Source organism: Ambystoma mexicanum, chromosome 11, assembly GCF_040938575.1.
Source record: "Ambystoma mexicanum isolate Mex_15411 chromosome 11, UKY_AmexF1_1, whole genome shotgun sequence".
NCBI lineage: Eukaryota > Metazoa > Chordata > Amphibia > Caudata > Ambystomatidae > Ambystoma > Ambystoma mexicanum.
In genome coordinates, this window is record NC_090934.1 from 208,161,067 (window position 1) to 208,184,976 (window position 23,910).

At 45.5% G+C, this 23,910-nt stretch overlaps 1 protein-coding gene across 4 annotated transcripts in view; it reads left to right on the forward strand.

The window, feature by feature from the left end:
* RPS6KA1 (ribosomal protein S6 kinase A1) overlaps window positions 1-23,910 on the forward strand; it is a 918,695-nt gene that overhangs the window by 800,972 nt on the left and 93,813 nt on the right. For all 4 annotated transcript variants that reach the window (XM_069622861.1, XM_069622863.1, XM_069622864.1 and 1 more), the window contains one exon: window positions 22,947-23,023. In XM_069622861.1, the coding sequence (XP_069478962.1) occupies window positions 22,947-23,023 (77 nt within the window). The remainder of the gene's footprint in view (window positions 1-22,946; window positions 23,024-23,910) is intronic.

The following is a 23,910-nucleotide window of genomic DNA, read 5'->3' on the forward strand; positions in this document are numbered from 1 at the left end:
TCTACCACATGAGATCTTGTGCAACTCTTTTTGTGGCCTGCAGTAGGTCAGTCATGTTCCCCGATAACCTATGCCATGGAGTCCTGAGAGCTCACTGCAGTGACCTCTTTGTTATCTGGGCCTCTGGCACCTAGAAATTGCAGGATGCCTTGAGACCTAGCAACCATACAAATTCTAGGGCTGGCAAAAATTGAGCAATGTTTTGAAATTTGGTGACCATCTGTTGAATGTGCAGAACCCCGTCCTCGGGACGGAAAGCCTTCTCTAAGGAAGAGTCTAGACCTGCTCCGATGAACGGGGGGGAGCCTTTGGGAAGGTGGGTGTTGTGAATTCTTGACACTGATGGAGAAGCCCAGCATGTCTAGGAGGTGGCAAGTGTGGCTAAGGTGAACCAAAGCCTAATCCTGGCAAAGGGCTCTGATCAGCCTGTAGAGAAAAAATATGCATTCCTGCCAGCCGCAGGTTGGCTGCCACCAATGCAAACAGCTTGGTGAAATTCCCCGGGCGGAGGTGAGCCTAAAAGGCAGAATCTGGAACTGGTAGTGGGAACTGCTGATGACAAACTTCAGGTACTTTGTGTGCTTCGGATGGATTGGCATGTGAAAGTAAGCATCCTGGAGGTTGAGTGACACAAACCAACCCTGTAGCTCCAGTGCCTGCAGTATCTGCAGGAGTGTAACAATCTTGAACTTGTTCCTGTGGAACAAGTGTCATAGTCCTCCGTTGGGGCCAAAAATAAAGGGAGTCACCACAACTTGTTTCTCTCCGCTTGAGGTACCATTTCTCTGACGCCCTTCTCCAGTAGGGGATTATCTCCTGCTGGAGGAGTGGATCTGGGACACGCTGGATGGGTGATGGTCTGTATGGCAGACACTGCACAAAAGGAAGGCAGTACCCTTGGGTGACAACCTGTCATGGCCATGCATCCATGGTAATGTTGCACCATTCTGACGAATGATGCAGTAGACTCCTCCCAACTGGAATAGTGAGTTTTACCTCCTCTGCCCCTTGATAGGCTTGAACTTTGTTTGGTGGTTGATTTTCCTTTTTGGCTAGCATAGCTGTAATAGCAAAGACTTTACTTTGCGTGGGTTGCAGGCTGTGTGGATTGATGTAAATCCTCTCTGAACGATTTTACTGCCGCCTTAGATGTCTACAATTCATCTAGGCTACCATCTGCCTTAGAACCAAGCAAGTTAAAGCCATCGAACGGCATGTCCAGCAACTTGGATTGCACATCCTGTAGAAATCCTAACTCCGAGCCAGACAAACCTCGGACGCGTAGCTTGTACCCATAGCCCTCCCCACGTAGTCTGTACTGCCAGACCAGACTAATGCACTTGAAACATGGCTAATTTTCCATCTCCCACTTTACGGTCAATGGACTGGGGCTGGCAGGTACCTTGCAATTTAGAGGTCTTAAGGCTAGGGCATTTGAGTGCTATAGTTGGGGCTGGTGGGGACCCGAGGCCTGTGCTCTCCTCGTGAGATTGTATCATACAAAGCCGCCCAGCCCTCCTCCCGTTGGCCTGCAGGGCACATTCTTCCCAGAGCACGAAGGCTGGCAACTTTTAAGACGATGGAGGGTCTGTGGATCTCTGTGGGTCTGGCCTTTCTAATCGGTGCCTGCGGTACAACCTATGCCTTCCCTCATGTCCACAGCCTGGGATTCTTGCTGCTGTTCCGCATTTAGGTCCCACATTTCAATATGGCTGCTAATATCTAAGATGGTGTTTGCCCCTACGTGTACACTAGATCTACAAAGCATGCAATAATGTGATTGTGCAAAGGATTATAAGAGCACCCGCCTCCCCCTTGGCGTCTTATATTTCATCTCACAGCCTTTGCCTTTTTCTAAACTGTTTGGGGGTGTGGGATGGTCATCTCCCCTTACCAACATTCCCCCATTTCGTTAATTCTGCATTAATGAACTCCTCACTAGGCCCACCTTTATTTGTCCCTTGCCAGCGTTCCTCCTCCAACCTCTCAGCTTCTCAGTAAGGTGGTGATCCCTCTTTGGGAACCCACACTCGACATGCATAATGCAAACTCTGGCCAGATTGGGCATACTCCTCAGGGGTGCAAGTCATCTATAGTTCCATCTCCTGCTAAATCATCCCAATGCTCTGTATAATGCTCGGGGTCAAGTGTGGGGCGTAGTGATAGTGCCGGGGCAGTGCAAGCGCTGCTCTATCACAACAATGCGTGGTTTGTTTGCATCATCTGTTTAGGCAGCACTGCCTTTTGGACCGCAAGGTGCATTTTATACCCCAATTGAAACCATTATGGCACTGTTAGGTACTGGTTTGGCATAACATCGAAGTCCCAGTTGACACGGATGCAGAAAATCACCAACACTATCGCAGGTACCAATAGTTTCCCGATGGCCCCCATCCAGGATGGTGGCCAAGATAGAATTTTCAAACCAATCATCCGTTGATATGCTAGCTTCAGTTTTCATGTGCCATCCGAGCGTGTACAGTGCTCCTCTTTGCGTCAGGAAGCCGTTCTCTGCGTCGTTTGGAGGCACGAACATGCAGCAAGAATTGCCAATTTTGCGGCAAACCCCTCCATTACCGTGAGCTGGTTGAGCACATTTCGGTTCTGCAGGGTAATCAGTCTTATGACCCACAACTCAACCTTTTATTGCATTGAGGCCTTGTTCTGTGTCATTGGCCTGCTGTATAACTTCCCAGCGCACAATTTGGACCCACTTGGCATTTGTGGCTGTCTGAACCCCATTCAGTAGTAATGACGTGAAAAATGTCTTTGCTAAACAGACTATATTCATTGGATATTTCTAGCAGTTCAGCTGAGTCTTGGGACAGGTAGTTTCGATCTTCTTTTCCTGTGTAACATTTTCAGGTAGAATAAGGAAGATGTGGGTGGGGGGTTGCAACAGGCTTCAGGCAGGCCCCTCCCCTACTGTTGAAGCTGTGGTTTGGGCAAGCCAACTCTTCGATCCCACTGAGAGGTGGTCTTCAGGGATCACAAGAAGCACTGAGTGTAGCATGGCCAGTGAGCAGTAGCACCTCCATGATGGCGGGAGGTGCAAGAATGCCTGCTGTCTACACACCCATTAGTAGTCCATTGCTGCAGCAGTGCCTTTTTTGAGGTCTGGGATGAGCAAGGTATTATTGCATCGTGGGTTGGCCCCTCTCGAAAACAGTTCCTTCATTATAAAAACATAGTTCATAAGGCTCTTGCCTTTGTAATTTCACTGGCTTTTTCATTTCTTTCGATCCACCTCAACTTTGCGATATGTTTGTTCCAGAATGGCGAACCTGTGGTGTTGACTCAGGCCAATACTTGGTCTCCAAACGCACCTACCTCAGCGCAAAGGGAAAAGGCTAACCCACTGATGAACCCAAGCCTTTCGGCAAAGCAGATTTTGCTCATGTGGACAACCTACAGATTTGGGCCCAGGGTATCGAAGCCACCAAGGAAAACGGAGAACCCCATGCATTTCCGAAAAGATGCACGTGGGCACCCCCTTTCCACTAAAAACAACCAACCATGGTGGTTTAGTGACCCCCACACCCACTCAAAACAGGTTATCATTTTTTATCTTTTATATTTTTTTTTTTGCCCCTTTCCTAGGGGCAGATGGGCACATGTGTGTGGCCATTTGCCCCGGGGGGCAACACATACTGACCCAGGCTTAGTGACTAGTGGTCCCACCCCAAACTATGTTTTTTAAAAAAATCTTTTTTTGTTTGCCCCACTTCCCTGGGGCAGATCACCCATCTGCCCCCAGGGTATTGCCCCCAGGCTTTGGGGGTCAGGGGGGAGAGGGCAGCTTACATAGTAAGCCGCCCCTCCCCCCACTTCAAAAACAGATCTCTGCACGACACACCAAACACATATTCTGGGGGGGATAAATTAACATTACACCCCCCCCACGTAAAATTGTGGGGGGGGGATTTGTCCCCCCTGTCCCCTCCATGTCCTAAGCCCATGAAAAGGGGTCTGGTGTATGCAGCATAGTCGAGTATCCATGCCCTACAGTAATTGCATAGTCACAAGAATGTTTGCATCTGTAACAGAGAAGCCCTGCGTGTCAAGAGTTTCACCTCATAGTGGGAAGTTTAGCTCACTGATGCATGATTTAGTGGCACCTGTGTCAACCACAAAGATAAATTGCTTGTTACCTATCTCTGCACCCACCAAGGGTTTACCATCAGGGTGCACTGTCATGGACAGGACTGGGCATGCAAGAGTTCTCTGTGGACTGTCCTAGTCAGGGTATGTGTTGGTGCCAGGGAACGTGAAAGGGCTGTTCCCCACTACACACACTCCTCAGTAGGGTACGATAGTTCCGGTAGGCACTGCATTGTTGGTTGGAAGATTTCCTTTGTACATCGTATTCTGTTGGAGCATTAGTGTGTGTCATCTTAGGGTTCTGCACCTGGGGGTCATGGTGGTAATTGAGCGCAGGCCTGATGTATCTCATAGGGTATGGAGGTTGGCCTTGGGAGCTGTACCTGTGGTTGGGGATGGAACCGTGGGCAGTAATTGCTATAAGGGTTGCATCCCGCTGCCTGCCTTCTCCTACTCTCCCTAGCAAAGTGTCCCCACTTCCCACAGCTCCAGCATTGGGAGGGACCCATACCTGCTCCCCTAGGTCCTATACCTCCAAATCTCCCTCTGAACCTGCCCTTTCCGTGCTGCTGACCTCCTTGCTGCCACTCCAGGTAGTGGTACTGAGGTCCACCTCTCCACTGTCCTTTTCCTCCTCCTAGCCAAAATGCTGCTATTCTAACATCTGGAGGTGCCGAGGTCTGCGTCGCCACCTCAGTTTGCACATTTAATGATGCCATCCCTTCAACTGCTATTTTTGCTAGATTTTTATGTACTAGTTTTGCTTCCTCAGCCTGCAGCCTCTGGGCCGTACCCTTTTCTTGCTCCTTTATTCTCTTACAATGGTGTATGATTATAGTTTGAATCTCAGCCCATCTTTTTGCTTCAATGCCCGCTGTTTTGTCAAGCGCCTTCTGCACTTCCTTGGGTAAACCCCCTTTGGCAACGAAATAAAAAAGAGGAACTGACTGGTCCCACTGGTCTCCCGTCTCTGCACAAGCAATCTCCTAAACCTTAATAATGTATTGCGCTGGATCGTCATCGTCCCCCATGGTATACTGCATGATGGACTGCAGGTCTGGTGTTCCGGGGTATGTTCGCTGCAGCGCGTCCCACACCTGCGTCCTAACGTGTGCATCATCATCATCTAACTTTACTCCCGGATACCCTACTTTAATCCACACATCTCCAGCCTGACATCTCCCCCACCCCCACAATTGCAACAAGCAGGCTTTTCATAACCCCCACGGCTAAGGGACTCCCTGCTGTCTTTTTTTTTCAAAGACCTAGATCCACTTGCCAGCCCCGGTGGTAAGGGGCTAGAGCAGCTTAATCAAATTATTTTTATCTATTTGTGCCCTGGACACACAGTGCATCCTGCCTAGACCTTTATGCAACAGCATCTGGGTACCTGTACCCCTTCTGTCCAATACTTCCCTTTTTCCTTGCCACTGCCACTTGACAAAACCATTTCCTTAATCGTGGCTACCCCCCAACCCCCCCAAACTTTTCAACCAGAGCACAACCTCCGGTGCTTGGTGCACATCCCCTTCATCCTCAATCTCATCCACTGTCGCATTGGACTTCCCTCAGCTGTCTGCATCCCTGTCAGACCTCACTGTTCCGTACCCTGTACTTCCTGCTTGCCCATCACCACCTCCCTCCTTCTCAATGTGCACATCCTTAATGGCCGTGCTATCTAACCTAAACGTCTCCTGCTCTCCATTCACCTAACCCACTTCCCTTTTTTCTTCACCCACCTCCCGTGTCGCCCTCAATCGAACCAATTCTACCCGCATGGCCTCCAATGCCTTTCCTAATTCCTTCTGACCCTTACTATCTTGGGGCAGGATAGCACTCTGTCGATCTGTAGGGAGGTGTGGCAGTCTCTGGGGTTGGAACATATGCTAGGCTTGTATACCCAGTGGCTGGGTGAGTGGGTAAAGCCCTGTGTGTGTGGGGGCCACAGTCCCATCCCCCTGTGTTGCCATGGACATTGTATCTGAGGCGGCCCCTTCAGTATTCTGGGTCCACCCCAATCAGGGTTCTCCTCTTCCACAAATCCAATCTTTTTTTCTCTTTTGAAGTGGTTGACCTTTATATTTAGCATCTATAAACTTGCTCATGTAGTCTAGTATCCCTCTGTTGTGGGTTCCCTGCTCTGGCCAGGAGTGGGGCACCACCCTTGTGGCTCTACCACCCACTATTTGTGATACTTCTCCATCTTATCCTTGTAAAACACGAATACATTATACATGTACTCCAATGTCTCCCTCTCCCACCCACAACACTGGGCCACCTCTGGCCTCTACCCTTTTGTACAAAAAATCATAATGCACTAAAACAACGAACTAATGGAACAAGCTAAAACAACCACTACATCCCCCAAGCCCACCAATTATACGGAGCTCCTATTTTTCCGTTATCTCCTTGTCACAAATAAATGACACCATAATCTTCCCTCACTCGGAAAGGCTCCTACACTCCTGGTTTTCCTCAGTAAATTCCTCTTAAATTACCAACAAAACGAAACCTCGCCATGTGGCCTTACCCCACACCACCTTCACTCACCATACCCCTCGCTATCACTCGCAAGGAGTGTACTCAAGTCTGTGTGTTCACCTGATCTCCATCTTGTGGTCCCAATAACGGCCTGCACTCTCCCAGGAGCTGCGCCCCGCTCCAAAGAGCAGATGGGAATGCTGTAAAAACGGCTCCTGCACACCTCTGCGTGTTACGCTGTAGACTAGTCGCTGAAGGTAGGCGTGGCCCCTTCAGAGAAGTGGCCTGGAAGCCTCTGTCTCGGGGGTCGCTGAGATCATGTTGGGGTCGCCAAATGTAGAAATGCCCGTAGACGCTCACACCAGAAAAAATACATACCACTAGGGTAAAAAGGCCCAAGACACCGCTTGCAGGGATAACGAGGTTTACTTGCACATGAAATGGAAAGCGGAAACCAAACTCTGCTGCTGTGGAACGTTCTACCACAATCTGCATGAGCATCACTTTAAGAAGGTACATTGCATCATCAGTGAAATCATACATACAGTAGAAGCACACACGGCTGGTTGGTCAGACCCTATACATAGGCTGTCTGCTCCATAGGGGATGCCAGGCCATTGGTCCCAGCCCCGTCGGTCCATCTTCTTCCACGTGGGTGATGCAGCAGTCGTCATTAGGTGGCAGCTAATTGGCAATTGTGTAAAAAAATAAACAATGTATCTCTATGTAGCAGTGCACCTGGTACAAGCAGACAGGTGCCTGAGGGGACAGTAGAGGTCATACTTACTCGCAAACCTCACTCGATCCCAGACAGGCTGACACCTCTCCAAGGTCTAGTATTTGTCTGGATGAGGTATCCCAGACAACTGGAAGGACCTGTGTGTAAATCCACATGGTTCGTGATATATTTTTCTGACTGTTCTATTTTAAGCGTCAACGAAAATTCATCCAATTTTTGGAAGTTCTCACAAGAAGTAGCTTTTATTCTTAAAATAGTTCAAAGATAGGCCTTTGGCAAATAATGTCCATGTCCAATACATTCCGGTCAGTAGTGACCATCTTAAAGGACTTGTATTATTGGCAGCCTTCTTGGTTCATCATATGGGGTAAACCAAAGTTATCCTGTGTAATGTATGGCCCCTTGCAAGATTCTTAGTTTGCTTTAATTGTAGGGTGGGCATAGCTCCTAGTCAATACAGGATCTTCTTGTGAAGAACCATTTAGCAGCAGGGCACCGACCGAAGAGGTTAAATTGTGTTCCCACCTACAGCTCCAATCTGACCCTCCTGGAAGCCATGCGGAGGCAAGGCACCATACTCTACTACACAGGATAACTTTGTTTACCACATAAGATGAACCAAGAAGGCTGGTAATAATAAGTGCCTGAGGATGGTCACTACTGACCGAAATGCATTGGACGTGGACATTATTTGCCAAAGGCCTGTTTTTGAATTATTTTAAGAATAAAATGTACTTGTGTTAAAAACTTTCACAATTGGATGAAATTTCTCTGACTCTTATAACAGAACTGTCAGAAATATATATCACAAACCAGGTAGATTTCCACACAGGTCCTTCCAGTTGTCTGGGATACCTCATCCAGACTAATACTAGGCTAACATTTTGTATCACCACACGTTGCTAATGGGGAGAAATCTGGCGACAGGACCAAATAATTGAACTACTATTGTAGAAACTGTTCAAAACTAAACACATTAAAGCTGGGCCCGCTCAACCCGACTCTACCTACTGACACCTCTCCAAGACATCCACCCTCGTTCTGGGCTATAATTGTATCCCTCCCTGCATCTCGCAGCACACATCACGTGACCTTAGAAATCAAGGCAGAAAGTTCTGCTTTCAGATCTTTCTTGATCGATCAGAGGGGGGGTCTAACGGGTTTATGATCAGTAGTTTGGTCGTCTCCCCTTCCCAACATTAACTACGGCACCTGCATATTTGAGGTTCATGGCTGAATAAGTCAGCCTTGCCTCTTCTGTTTCAAACTCTTCTCGGACTCGAGTCAATTTTAAGAGGTCAAAACCAAACAGAATTTGGTCACCATCCTTGTCGAACATATTTTGTAAAGAACACAGAAAATGGTTCCTGGATTGTGGAGTCAACTTTGAGTATAGCTTCCGACCTCAATGGCCCATTTGGAATTGTGGCGTCAAAGAAATGTGGCGGTCTAGGTCGCCAGGGGCATAGAGGGCTAACCTTCCCCGGGAAGAACAGGACTCTGAGGTCCTGGTGGATTTGGGTGGGGGGTTAGGGCATGTACCTGCCTGTCAGGTGAGGAGTCTGACAAAGAGATTCTTGGTCTTCTCTTTTTTCTTTGACTAAGAGGAAGACCAATGTCTGGATTCAATCCTCAAATTAGATCTTTTTGGATGTTTTCTTCGATTTCTCTGGCAATCTAGCAACTATCTCGGAGCCTTTTCCTTCATCGGACCTCTGTTTTGAAGGAATTGTGCTGGTTGACTTTGAAACGCCAGAGCGCTAGTTTTGATGTGCTCTTCTTCGGTGCCTTTGCTGTCATATTTTGCCATGAACCGCACTAGACGATGGTGTGATCAGTATGAGGCACCACAGACAAACCTTGTCGGGGATATGCTGGGGGCATTTTTGTGTTGCAGTCTTGACAAAAAAGTAGGACGCACTTAGACAAAGTATAGCATAGGTCATAGGTGACACCCTAACAATATCGCCAGGGACATGCTATAGGGCTGGACCAGGACATGTGAGTGGCCTGCCACTTTTTTTTTTTTATAACGCACCTAATAGTCTGAGTTTGGTTTCTAAGCATGGGTCTGAGATTCGAACCTTTGTTGCTTTGCGTGGTTTTGCTTCCAAGACCAGCATATTGCCTCTGCTCCACTAGGGCATTATGCCTTGATGGTCTCCGCTCACCAATGACTCCAAGTTACTTGCAAGTAACCCGCTTTGCACTTATAATGGCTTATGCTGGCCATTGAAATGCACAGTGGTTACATGCACATACCCCTTGACATTGCGCTTATTTGATTACTTGGTTAGTCTCTTTAGAACGTGGAAGACACTTGATAGCTATGTTCTATTCCATTTATTTGCTTATTGCACTCAAAAGAATCCAATTAGACTGGTCCTTTCCATGGTAGCATTCTTCCCCTACTAGAAGATGCTCTTGGACAAACAGTCTATCGCCTTGGCTGGCCTATAGTGCCAGAAAAATCTGTCACAGCTTCATCAAAGATAAACTCCATCCGAGTTTAAGGTATGTATAAATGCACCACTGGACATCTGCTGCAGGTACGGCTCTCCAGCCACACACTCTAGAAGTTGACATTTTCATTATGTAACTAAAGGGTTATCGAGTGGCTCCAAGGAATTTCTTTGAGCTGTCAAATGTTTCCTGAGAGGTGTGCTGCGTATGCTGGGGGGGGAAGTAACTGGGGGCCCAGTGCCAGCTAATTTGTACAGACGCCACATCCGAGTTTAAGGTATGTATAAATGCACCACTTCTGTGGACATCTGGTGCAGGTACGGTTCTCGCGCCACGCACTCTAGAATGCAGCTACGGCTATGACCAATTCAGTTTAGCTGGTCACATAAATTATCGCACTGAAACCCCAGACTTGCCTCAACAGCTTTGCCATTAATATACAGCAACAACCTATGATGAATTTGGTCTAGCTGGGTAAACAGTCTCCTGCACTTGTGCTCTGTCATGACCACCCACAGCACCCACCCACGTGCCTGACCTCTTGGGTTTGTTACTGGAGCATAGCCAGTCCTGATCTTGGCCAAATGCACACATGCATCTGAAAGTACACTCTTAGAACTTTTTCCCATACCCGGACATCGGTCCCCGAGGGTGTTCCAACTGCAAAGCGCTTTGAGGCCCTAAAAATGGGAAAATGGTGCTATATAAATGGCTACAATACAATGTACATTCCATTATTAAAACCTTTTATGCTTAAACTGTATGCAGTATAGTGCAATATTTTACCCTGCTGTAAACTGCCTCAGTTGTCTCTAGTTTAAAAAACTTAAAAAAACAAATGCACCTGAGAGGGGAGAGCGCAGCAAAAAATATTGCTGCTGTGGAGAAGACATCTATTCCCATTGAGCAGAAAAAGGGACTGAGGTGTGGCATCACGGGGCGTGGTCAGCATGCACCGTCATGCCTGCTCTTGCGCATAACTTAATTCCCTTAAAGGGTGAGTGCTATTTTTAAAAATATTTTTGCAGGGCAAGAGACTCTGGACGCCCATACAGTATGGAGGAATGGGGACGGGACGTAGGAGTAAGCATTCTTAGAGCTGCGAACGATTCCTCATAACATAAAGGCATGGAGAATTTGCTTGCAAATGGTAGCCATTATGGATTGGCGTTACTCATTACTGTTTAGTTTTAATGAACAGTGATCCCTCAATCTGAATCTCTCGCCATCTACTTCCCCCCTAAGACTTGTGAAGTGCTCCGTTGCTTCCTGAAGCTAGTCCTGCACTCAATTGCCCTAATAATTCCAGCAACCTTTTTAAAGCGCTATTTAGGACGTCTCCCCATCTTAAATGGCGGCTGATGTAAATGCTTTCTTCTGGTTCACTAGTTATGCATGATGGAGCAGCTGACTGACACCATTGAGCCGTTACAGTATGTATCTTCATTAGCTCTGGTAGTGAGCAATGCTCGCTTTTCTCAGATCTAAAATATCTACAAGGGTGAGGCCCCACGCCAGCTCTTCTAGGGACTGTTAAAGTGTTAATAATACAACTTATTCTGCAGGATTTCACATTGAGGCCCAAATCATATTGCATTCTGGTACTGTTAGACCTTTATTTACTGACCATACAGGAATGCAGAATGACATTTGCTCACAATGCAATGATCTGAGAGCCCTTAACATATTTTATTGAGGTGTGAATTAAGTAGTAGAATGAGAAAAGGGCTGTTTTGTCTTTATTACTTGTTTCAGAATATTCACATACCAGTTATTTTGCAAGCAGATTTCTGCAGTGCAGCAGAATATAATATTTACCCATCTATATATCTATTATAGAATGTATCTAGCTCAAACCTAGCTACCGATCACTGGGGTGGGGAGGTCTTCCAGAACATTGGTGAGAGCTGTGGGAGGGACAACTCGGTACATCACATTGGGACAAGTTCACACCTGTAAATCTTCAGAGATGTGTGAAGCTTGAATGCAAAGGTATAAGGTTGACAGACAGAATTTACCCTGTCAGAATTTACAGTTGGTAAAATGAATATCACTAGGTAGTAGAAGACGTATTTAAGCAATATGACCCGAGTGGTGGGGGCATTACCGACTCAGGTAATGCCCCGGGGCCCATAGGTATAGGCCCCGAGCAAGCGAGGGCCTTACCGAATGCACCGGGGCAGTACCTCAGTCGGTAATGCCCCCGCCGCGAGGGTCATATTGCTATTAGTACCCCGGCCCGCATTATGTGTGGAACCGGGGCACTAAAGGCATATTTTTCTGTCCCGAAACTGCTGCGGCGTTTCAGGACAGAATAAAAAAAACGAAAGACCAGGAAAATGGCCGCCATGGAAAGGGAAAACTGAGTCCATTTTCCCTTTCCATGGCGGCCATCGGGAGCGGACACGCTGGGAACACAAGTGTTCCCAGCAACTCCGCTCCCGAAAAAGGATCAAAAAGAAGGTAAGTGGGGTTGGGAGGGCAGGAGTGGGACGGGGAAGAGGAAAAATAAAAAACGTACCTGCGTCCCCGGCTCGGGACAAGGGAAGCCCCCAGCCATTTGGTGGTGCAGAGCGGGGATGGCCCCGCTCAGTCTCCACACGGCTTGAGGCTTCCCTTGTCCCCGCCGGGGATGCAGGACCAAGAAGGTAAGTTGGGGGGGGGGCGGGTGGGAGGGAGGGAAGGGAATTAAAAAAGAAAAAAAAAATACTTCCCAGAGTCCCCGGCGGGGGGGCGAAGGTAGCCTCTCAGCGTTGGGGAGGCTCGGAGCGGGGATGGCTCTGCTTCGAGCCTCCTCATTGGCTTAGGGACTGCCACAACCCCTGCCGGGGACAAAGGCCGTGGAATCCCGACAGAGGGATTTCCGGCCTGGTAATGACAAGGCGAGGGCCAATCAGAATGGCTCTTTCATTCTGATTGCGCCCTCGCCGGGTACTTATTTAACATCTGCTATTTAAATTGCAATAAAAGCTAAGACTGAGGCCTGATCTTGGGTCTGTGCAAAAGTAACCACTCCAATATCTCTTGGTTTATGGGGACTCTTGTCCTAGCCCCACCTGTGTATGGTGCAGGGCCACCATATAATGAAATTGTAGCTACATCACTGGTGCCAGAACTGATAATCCGTTGTCGCTTTCTCAAAGGATCCCCATTCTGTTGGCTTGCTGCTGTTCCTGGGTCCATCAACATCAGCACAGTCTCATGCAGGGCCTTGGACTTCAACCCATCATTGGTCCCTTCCTTCCAACACCAGGGACTCTGAATGCATTCCTTTTGCTGAAACTACAACCATTGGAAACCGGACAGTCTGATCTCTGGACCCTTGTGTTGCACGCTAGCAGCCTAGACAAAATCTTTGGTTTTTTGCCCCCTTCAATTTAAATTTTTTTGTTGGTTTGCAGAACTTTATACAATATGTATACAGTGCGGACATTCCTGTGAGTGCAATTCTTGTCTTGGTGCATATGCTGTACCATGCTACCACACCTTTCTCCTCTCAAGTAAAGCCTTGACTGTTCTTCCAGCTACCACTCGCTGTTAAAGTCCGAGTTAATGTTGGGGCACCCCTGCCTAACACTACACGCTGGTATTGTTAGCACTATCCAGAGGATTTGAGGGATCACTCCCTAGGAGAGAGCTATTTTGATGCATCAGAGTGTTCCTTGTTTTATTTATTCATTTATATTGCGCCGAAGCCTGCAGGCATCAGGGCGCATACATTTAGACAAACAACATACAAAGTAATGACACAGATGGGTACTACTTGAGGAATCTGCTGTGTCTATTTAAAGATTGCAGTATTCAGTGCCTTCCGAGAAAAAAAGGTAATTGCTCTCTAGTCTGACCACAGTCTGCAGTCCATTTCATGCTTGGGTTGCTTTTACCGGAAAGGATCACCTGGCCCGTTTGCGTGTTTAAATGCTGTGCAAGAAATCTGACCCCTAGATTTAGATTTCAACGATCAACGAGGTATATAAGGGGAAATTAGATCTTTCAGGTAAGCAGGAGCTTGCCCATGGAGACATCGGTGGGCTATGGTCATGGCCTTGAGCGTGATCCATTCTTTAACTGTCAACCAATGCAGGGCTATTCTGTCTGAGGTTATATGCTCCCTTCTGATTTTCCTCTTGACAATTCCCACTGCACTGTTCTGAATGTTCTGACATTGTGCAATGCAACCCTTGTTTGCTCCTAACATCAGTGCATTTCCGTAATCCAGCCTAGATAAAATAATAGCTCTGGCAATGGTAGCACTATTCTTTTCATTCACAAAGGGTCTGATGTGATTGAGCAGACGTAGATAGTATTGGAAGCTTTTGTTGACATTGCTCACTGCATTTTATGAGGCTTCCAAGATGATACCTAGTCTTTACATTTTCTTGGACTTGGATGGTGGAGTTCTTGATCTGGAAGATCTCCTATTTGTGGCCTAATTTGGCACGTGCTTGCTGTGAACCAAATATGTATAGCTCCATTTTATTTCCATTAAGACACATCCAATTGGATTTCATCCAGGCCTCTATGGTGTTATAGACTGTCTAGAGATTGCAGGCATCTAGCTTGTAATTACCACTCAGTTCCATCACCAGCCGAGTATCATCAACGTAATTCGTGAAGAACACTCCGATGCCCTCGAGCAACAGCGCAAAGTAATCTAAGGTAAAGGTTAAAAAGCAGGGGAGACAGACTGGCCCCCTGGAGGACTCCACTATTAATGGGCACCAGGGAAGAAAAAGCATCACCCCAATACATTTTCGATCTTCGATTGTCCAGAAAGGAAAATACCCATTTAATTGCCCTTTTTGAGCAACTGCCCATGTGCTCCAGAGACTAGAGAAGTTGTTCATGGTCTAACAAATCAAAGGCCGCGGACAAGTCTAGTAGAACCAGCATACCCTACTTGCCCTTGTCCATAATGCCAAGCATATGTGTGTGAAGATCGACCATAGCTGTTTCGGTACTATGAGATGGCCTAAAGCCTGATTGTTGCCTAATCAACATGCTATTTGCTTCAAAGGCTTGCAACGTGGCTGCTTTATCTAGGATCTTCAATAAGAAGTTGCAGTTAGTGATTGGTTGTAAGTTACTAGGATCCCTATGGTCCAAACCAGACATTTTTTACTAACTGGGTTACTGTAACTGTTTTGATAGATTCTGGTACACAACTATTGCGAAATGATGCATTTACCAGACGTGTAAAGAAAGGTATAAAGATGTTTCAGTGTTCGAAGATAATCCTAGGGGGATGGATGTTCTCTGCACAGGACGTGGGTCTCATAGTGGATAAGAGACCTCATGTCCTTTGTTGTAACAGTTGAGAAATCAAATCTCGCTGCCTCGCCCAGCTCCTGCTGGTCTGTCGGGAGATTTTGCCGGGGAGGCAACGGAACACAGGTAGTCCTAATTGTTTCTCTTGCCTTCGAGATCTTGGCGTCAAAGGCCTCCTGTACTTTTAAGCAATCGTCCGGAGAAGGTTGGGCCAGAGGAGAAGGTGCTGAAGGCTTTTCTAAGGATTTCAAAATTCCAAAGAGCTTACTCATGGAGTTTGACGCCCTGTTTATTTGTGTGTTATAAAGGTTTTTCTTAGACTCTACAATGTTTTGTTCATACCGTGATTCTGCTTCCTTCCATTTATTAACAAACTTATGAATACCAAAGGCAATCATTGCAGGATTGACCACCGCCAATCCATGATCCTACAACCTCTCTGTTCCTAGTAGATTAAGCACATGATATAAAGAGGTTTAGTTCTTAAGGTAGTTCTCTGCCATGAAGGCGTTCTTCCGAGCCTTTGGTTGGTAAAGGTGTGTTGATCTTGACTGGAAACACTGCTGTATTTTTTTTTATGTAAACCAGCACACATTTGCCTACTTAGTATGGTCTGGGCACTAGACCATGAAATGTACATTTCTGCAACCCATCTGTCAGGAAAACCTAACTTATAAGCAGACTGCTTGAAGATGATTATTTCTTTTTAAAATGATCTAGTTCAATTTGAACTTCTCACAATTCTGAACAAACCATTCCAAAACATATTCAATTGCATCACAATCATACCTTAACATACACTATGGCTCAAAATTATTAACAATTAAATGGTTTCTGATAATGCATATCTAAAAATCTTATTGAAATACTAATTTAAGAATAATCATAAAATACATATCATAACACCCATTTAATTATCAGAAGGCTCCTCAACCTTATTTAAAAGATCTAAGATTTCTCATCAAATTCAGTTTCAGGCCTACTTGGGGCCCTCCAAAGAGCATCTACATCATGTTTTCTAAAAGCATTTAAAACCTTGCCCAAAAATGTTAACCGTAGAATTTGAAAATTCTCAGATCGAAGGCCAAGGCACCTTTGTTTTCAATTTCAGGCTGTTTACAAAACCTACACTTCCTTTCTTCTTTCAGGAATCCCAGCCTTGCCCGAAGAATGTCATTGGTCTCAAAGTTTCAACCTTTAAAATATCATTTCAGTGCGCGTCAGGGAATTTCACTATAAAGTTTGGTAAATCATTTTCCCATCTACAGAAATATAATGGTGAAAAGTGTATCTTTTACAAACGTCAATAGTACCGATTCACTCCGCTTCCCAAATTCATTCTTTTATTCAATCAGGATTTTTCCACCAACATATCCATAGTTACCCCATAATGGGTTCACAATTTAGAACGGGTTCTTTCCCAATCATTGAACACTGGCAGTTTTTGTTATTTAACATTAATTGAAGTCAATTAGATTACGATTGCTCGTTCACTATTAAAATGTTCGGTAAAAAGATAAAACGTTCCAAACTATCAATACTCGAATGGAGGAGGCCTAGCTCATAGCAAATGAATGCAGTAGGAGTCGCCACAAGAAGGCCTAATACTTGCTTCCAAAATAGGCTGTCTAGTAGTTCCCATTTGATCTAGTCCCATCCCAACATAGTATCAGCACTGTATGTTAACACAGGGGTAATCGTACTCTTATAGAACTGTAAAAGTGGCAATACTGAAAATAGTCCATCAGGTGTCAATCATGTTAGCTTGTGTTGTCAACACGTGAAGCATATCCTTTAAATGAATAAAGTGATGGAGGGGTTTACCATTCTCAAATATCCTAAACCTCAAATACACACTCAAACTGTTTCAAAAGATTTTCCATTAATGTCCATTTAGAAGGGCTATGCTTTTTTTTAATAAGGCTTTAAAATCATCACTTTAGACTATATAATATTAATTAAAAGCTCATTGGTCTTAGTATACTGCTGTAGGGCAAAATTGTATGCTGGAGACCAATGGGGGTTTGGTCACATAGGATCAAATCATCTACATAGAGCAGCCAATTTACGTTTAGCGCATTAGGTTTTGGTGGAAAAGATCAAACCTTTTTTGTTTGCCCCAGGCCTGCAATAAATACATTCAAAAGAATTGGTGCAATGACTCATTCTTGTTTTAATCCTTTAGTCGTCTGTATAGATGTCGTTAAAAGCACGTCTGCATTTACTAACTTTAATCGAAGTTCCTGCATACAACTCTCAAATAATTTCTAGTTGACATCTCTGGCATCCCCAGTTCTTTAACTTCATCCATAAAAGCAAGCGGCTTACAGTCGGCTGCCATTGTAAAATCAATGAAACTGATACACATGTCCATTCATACTGAAGGCTTTAGTTCACAGCGTGTTACTCAAAAAAACTATTTAAAGTTTTTGCCGCCCCATGCCTGAATCTTATTAAGAGTACAAAATGACAAGGTTATCAGTTTGCAGTATTGCCTTGACACTAGCCCTCTTGAACCCTCTCCCCTCTTAGTGATTCACAGCGAAATGGGGTGCAAAGTGGTACATAGGAAATGGTGGGGAAGAAAGCCAGGGGGCATGCTGCAGTCTGTAAGAAACCAATGTGTTAACCCAGGAGAGAAAGCATAAGAAAGAAATAAGAATGAAAGAAACCCTTTTTCTCCTCTCCGTACAAAATTCCTGATGGAGTTTGTGCAAATAAGGGAGAGTTAGGCAAGTAGAATTTGCAGTAACTGACCTGAAGGTGCATGGATGCAAGTCCCAGTGGCTAGAAGGAAACCGGTCAGCACAAAAACCACAACACAGGGGTGCTGGAGAAAATGATCTGGCTGGCTGGTGGTAGAAGAATGCTGCAGGCAAAAGTGAAACACAAGCCTGATTAGAAGAGGCAGAAGTGAGGAATCGCCTAGCAGGCAACTGGAAGGGAGGAGACAAGCAGACTAGCAGCAAGGAACACCACAGGGGTAGTTGGTACATAGCAGAGATGGGTAATACAGACTGGAAGACCTCAATTAAGTGCAACTTGCTCTAGGAACAGAAATGGGTCAGCAAGCAGAAAAGATACCCTGGGAGTATTCACAGCCGCCCATTTTGCAAATTGTGGGGAATTCAAACATGTAGGCAATGACTAATCCTAAACTGTATCCAGATGTAGTCCAGGACAGAGCTCCATAAAACGAGCAGTCAAACAATGCAAGTTTGAGGCGCATCATGACTAGGAACGAGAAAGTTATACCCTCTGCTCCCACAACCTCACTTCTGGGATGCTAGATAGTATAGGCGCAAGCGTGCAATAATGCCTGTTCACTTGCTTATGTAGCCTTCAATCGTGCGAGCTACAGACCATATGGTGACAGTTGAGATTCATACAGCACACTGCTGCTATTTAGATAATGTCCATGTGCACTGGTAAACCAGGATCTGGAGACGGATAAGGAGGCATGATTCTCAGATAGTTGTATTCTTGCTTCAACGTAGAAAAGGCCTAATTAATCCTTCCCTAAGCCTATTGCTAATCCCTACTCTAAAACAAGCAAGTAAAAGGGTGCATGTCAGAATCTCTAAACGTAAAAATTCTCAGTCCGGAATCCTATTCTGACCTTGGTTCTTTCTTTAGCTCTCAAACAAGAAATGCAAAATAGCCAAGACGGGCTTTTGGGTAATTGCCCAAGGAATGGAATGGCTGCTGGCTTCTGAACCCCCCCCCCCCCCACCTCTTTTGTCGTTTTCAAGGGCCCTTGCCTATGTCCAAAGTTCCAGTTTATATTATTCATACAGCACTGGGAGTGTCCTCCTGCTACTCCTGCCAGGTCTCTGCTTCTTCTTAAACTTGTCTCGCAGTCTTTCTCCTTTCAGGGAGACTTTTTGTTTTTTTTTTCCCCACACTAGAGTACTTGAAGTCTCTTTCCCCCACTCTGGTGCTCCGCTCTTCCTCTTTCCCCACTCTGGGTCTTCCTGTTTCCCCCCCCCCCACACAGGGGCTTGGCCTTGCCATGCACCTCACTTTGGGGTGTTTCTTCTGTCCAACCATGGACTACTGTTTTTTCACTGCCTCAAGGCTTTTATTTCTCGTCTTGCCTTCTGTTCCTCTGAAGCCACTGTGTACTTGTCTGTGATGAGCAGTGCTCCCTGGGAGGGCTATATAGTCCAACTAGCGCTCCTCTCGCCACAGAGCTGCTTATGCGACTCTTCAACTGGACTCTGAATGAGCTGGTGTCTTCTTTATTCCTGCTTGCTCAGTGCAGGGACTTGAAGGGAGCTCCTCCTCTGGTCTCTACCCGGTCCTCCGAGGTACTCCATTCTCGCTTGGTATGCCATTTTGTATTTCGGGATTCATATAGCGCACAGAACAGACCAAACCGTATAATGGTGCAGTTGAAAACTTAATGCAAACAAAACTTAGTTAGACCCAAGTGTAAGATTGCCAGGATATTCGGAGAACCGTATCTGAACAAGAACATTTTTAATGCTCTGCAGAATTGGTAGTGTGTGCTAATAGTCCTCAACTCCAATGGTAGGGAATTTCTCCGTTTTGGACCAAATAATGAGAATCTTCTGTCTCCCTGGGTTTTATACACTGGGGTATCGATAGAAGAGCATCACTGGAGCTCAGCTGTCTTAACGGGCTGACATGAATGAAGCTGATCCCTCCAGTATTGAGGTGCAGTTCCATTAACACATTTAAAAATAAGGCAGGCAGCCTTGAATCTGATACAATCCTCGATCTGCAACCAGTGTAAATCAGGACGGGAGGATGAAACATGAGCAGTTCTGCCCAACTTAAAAATCATCCTAGTCGCTGCAATTTGTGCTTTTTGTACTCTGTATGTTTGGTTAGCTGGAATTCCCAGCAACTGACTATTACAGTAGTCCAGATGCACGCTAGTCAAAGCGCCAACCACAGTCGCATGATCTTTTGTGGGGATTTATGGTCTCAGAGCAAAATGCACTGCCTGGACCATGGCTCCAATTTGGCCATTGCTACTATGGTCCTCTTGCCAAATACAGCAAAGATTCTTTACCCTAATTACACATTTTAAGGTCTTTCCCAAAAGGATTGGGATAAGCAGTTTCTCGGCTGCAGTCATCGGATGTCTTGGACCGAACAAAATAAGTTTGGTCTTGGCTGCTGTTGATTTTTAGACATCCAACTATCTTCTTCCAGGCACTGATCCAATCTTCTAAATGCCTCTGCAAAGTTGACCACCCTTATAAAAACCTGAGTCATTTGCGTAGGAATGAAAATTATGGCCATAATATCTAAGGATCTCCAGAAGAGGGTGAATATACAAATTAAACGGCGAAAGGGCAGATCCTCTGCGGCCCTCCACAATTCAAGCTAATGAGATCAGAAATAATTTTGCCTAATTTCACCTATTTTCGGTTTGTCAAAAAATGACCTGAACCAACCTATAACGTGATCAGATACAGATCCTACCTCTTGCAATTGTCCAAGAAGGATGCGATGGTTCACTGTGTCAAAGGCTGCGGACAGGTCCATCATTACCGAAAGGGAGAGTTCTCCTTTGTCCGCAACCTTTAACAGATCATCCTGCAAAGCTAGAAGGGCAGTCTCGGTTCCAAAAACTGTCCTGAAACCTGATTGGAACTTAACCAGTAACTGTTCATGTTCCCCACATTTCTGTAGTTGACCTGTGACTACCTTTTCAAGTACCGCTGCATGGCTCCAGTTACTAGCTTGCTGAGCCTTGTTGCACTCTTGCAGTGCAGATCTCTAGTCGTGATGCCATATCGGTCATTCGCTCTCTCCTAGTGCCCCCATGCTCGGTGTTCACTGGGGTGCATTTTAATTTATCAGGGACTTGTGCCTTTCAAGCACGTGCTCACCTGTCCAGCTACACTTTTGGTGGCTATCACATTTACCTGACTTGTGAGGGACTGGCAGGTGTTTTGCTATGTCTAGTCTGCTCCTCTGACACCCCCGTGGCCCCCACCTCATCACCAGTCAAAGCAGGCTCCCCTTACATCAATCCTTTCCTCAATTCGAAAGGAATGGCTACTAATCTGCTTGAGCCCACATGGTCCAGCACTTGAATTTTGCAGAATTCTGTGTGGGGGGAGGGGTCCATTGACTTGTGTGAATTTCCCAATGTTGGTGAATGCCCTAGGTGACCTTTTTAACTTGCATGCCTGTCCACCCCAGAGGTTTAGTCTAGTTTATTTGCTTATATTGCGCACCTAACCCAAGGGTATCTGGGCGCTTTTGCTTATATATACAATAATTGTTACATGAGTGAATTACAGTACTAATATTACAAAAACACAAGGTAATCTAATACATATAGGAAGAATACAATAAAATACAAGGTAGGCAACTGACTTGTGTTACAGATCGTAGTCACATGCCTTGCCTTACAGGAGTTATATTCAGATGTGGATATAGTTCTGGGACGAGACCTAAGTAGCAGGTGCCTAGTGTTACATATCTAGGCATAAGCCCTTATGGGAGCACATAATGTAAGCAGAAGTAGATTAGCATCCTTAGTTAAGTTGGGAGAAGAGCAAAGATTTTATCTTGTTTCTGAAGGACCAAAAGGATGGTTTGGCTCTTAGGGCAGGGGCAAAGAATTCCAGGTCTTGGCTGCCAGCACAGGGAAACTGGACTCGCCGGCTTTTTGTAGTTTGCATTTGGGAATTTTAAGGCAGTGTAAATAGTGGAGGATTGCTTTCTGGAAAATGTATCGACCAAGTATCTGGGGGCTGACTTTGACAGGCATTTGTGGATGATCATTAAGGTTATGAGTGTCTTGTATTGGGAGCCAGTTAGTGTTATGTCTAGCTTGTACGATGTGGTTGGAGTGAGGAATGTTTAAGGGGCATTGTTTTGCAACATTTGTAACTTTTTCAGGTTTTGCTTGCTGGTGCCGAAGTATAAAGTGTTACAATAGTCCAGTTTTGAGAGTATGAGTGCTCTTGCCAGTGTGATACAGCTGTTAGTGGACAAGAAGGGTCTGCACACGTTTATTAATTTGGCGGTGTAAGCTGTTGCTGAGGCTGTTGCATTTACTTGTCACTCCCGTTCTGTACATGCAGTCCCTGGGGCTAGAGCACACCTGCTTAATTTAGTGCTTTTTATTGGTCCTTCATTGAAAAGTTTACTTGTTTGCTGGCCAGTCTCCTTTTTTTATCCAATTCCCCCCTGAGTCACCAGAACATTGTGTGGAAAAAAGAGGGCAAGTATGATCTTGGTCTTGGATCCCCTACCATGCAGCTTGTGTTTCTGTCGAAACCAAACCAATCATAGAGGGCCCATTGGGTTTCAGGCCAACTCAACAATGCTGGTGTTTGGAAATGAACAGCAGACCTTAAATCAAATTATCAAACCTAAATGTACCCAAACTCCTTTTGAGGTGTCTGTGGCCTGCTGCATAAGCAGCTGACAGCCCAGCACTGCCCCCTGATGGTGTTCGGAACTGCACAGCCCAGTAGTAGGGGCTCCACTGAATATTTGCTAAGAAGCCTCAGACATTGCCACAACCACGACCTGCGCCAGTTTCTTGTGCCGGCCGGTAAAATGCAGCACTGATCATTCTGGCCTGCAGTATATATTAATGAATGCCTGCTTACGCTCTCCTTTCTATTGATTGGGATTATCAGGATCTCACAAATGCAGAGTTCTGGCAATGATTAGTAGAAAGTGCCTACTGCATAAGGGGTTGTGGCCACTGCTTCTCTGATCTGTAGATGCTAGATGTCTTTTTCTGTCGTTTAGGTGTGTAGTTGCGCATTCTGTATAATTTGGAGTTGTCAGATTTCTCAGTCCTCTAGATTATGATGCAATTTTTTCACTGATTTAGGGCGGATGCCTTTTTCTTCTCAAATTGACGCAACTCATTTTCATTTTTGTCCTGTAGGTACTCAAGCGTCAGGGCTATGACATGGGATGTGATATCTGGAGTTTAGGAATCCTCCTGTATACCATGTTGGCTGGGTAAGTATTAACTGAGGCCGGTTGTCCTTTACCTGATGCTGACCTTGTTAGATACTCTATGGTTCTAGCTGATTTCCTTGTATGTATTATGCTTTCTGGCTCCACCATGTCTAAAGTTTTAAGGTTGATTGTTTCAGCAACTGAAGGATTGTCTGCGGCCCATCCTTTTCTCGAGGATATTGGCAGTAAAAGTATTGCCCGCGGCATAGACTGAGGTCCTTTTCTGTTCTTTAATGAATAATGCATGGGGTGGGGCAAGGTGAGCGGGGGGTGTGGAGATCCTCCTCCTTCCGTTTTTGCACTGGAAATACAACTTGGAATCCGGAGCCTTTTGCGTTTGACAATGACCGGGTAAGTACTGTTATAGGCCTAGAGATGGCAGGATAAATGCCCTCCTTGTTTAAATCATGGGGGAGAGGGCTACAACCTTCATTGCATGTGGTTAACAAATCAGTTAAAAACACGTCAGTCTATTGTATCCTTGTGGAAGAAGTTGTGAACTTGGTTGAAAGTCAGACTTTTTTAAGAAGCAGTTTATTGATGAACTTTCCACAATGACGATCTAAGGATGGAAAGTTTGAAGCAAACCTCACCACAGAGTACTTATAGTAGTGGTAGGAGTTTTGTCCTGGCAGGCGAGTATACCAGGAAAGGGACTATTAGTGGTTAGTCCTGGCATGTTAGTGGACCATGAAGAAGATAGTTGAAGTACTGCAGTGTGGTTGAAGGTTGCGATGGAAAGAAAGTGGCAAGTCCAATAATGTGTTATGCTGAACACTGGTAAAACCATCCTGACAAAACTTTGTTTATGAAGAAATGTGAAAGTTGTTATTCTTCAAAGAGAAATTATATTGAATATGGATTGGAAGTGTGAAGACATTCTTTTT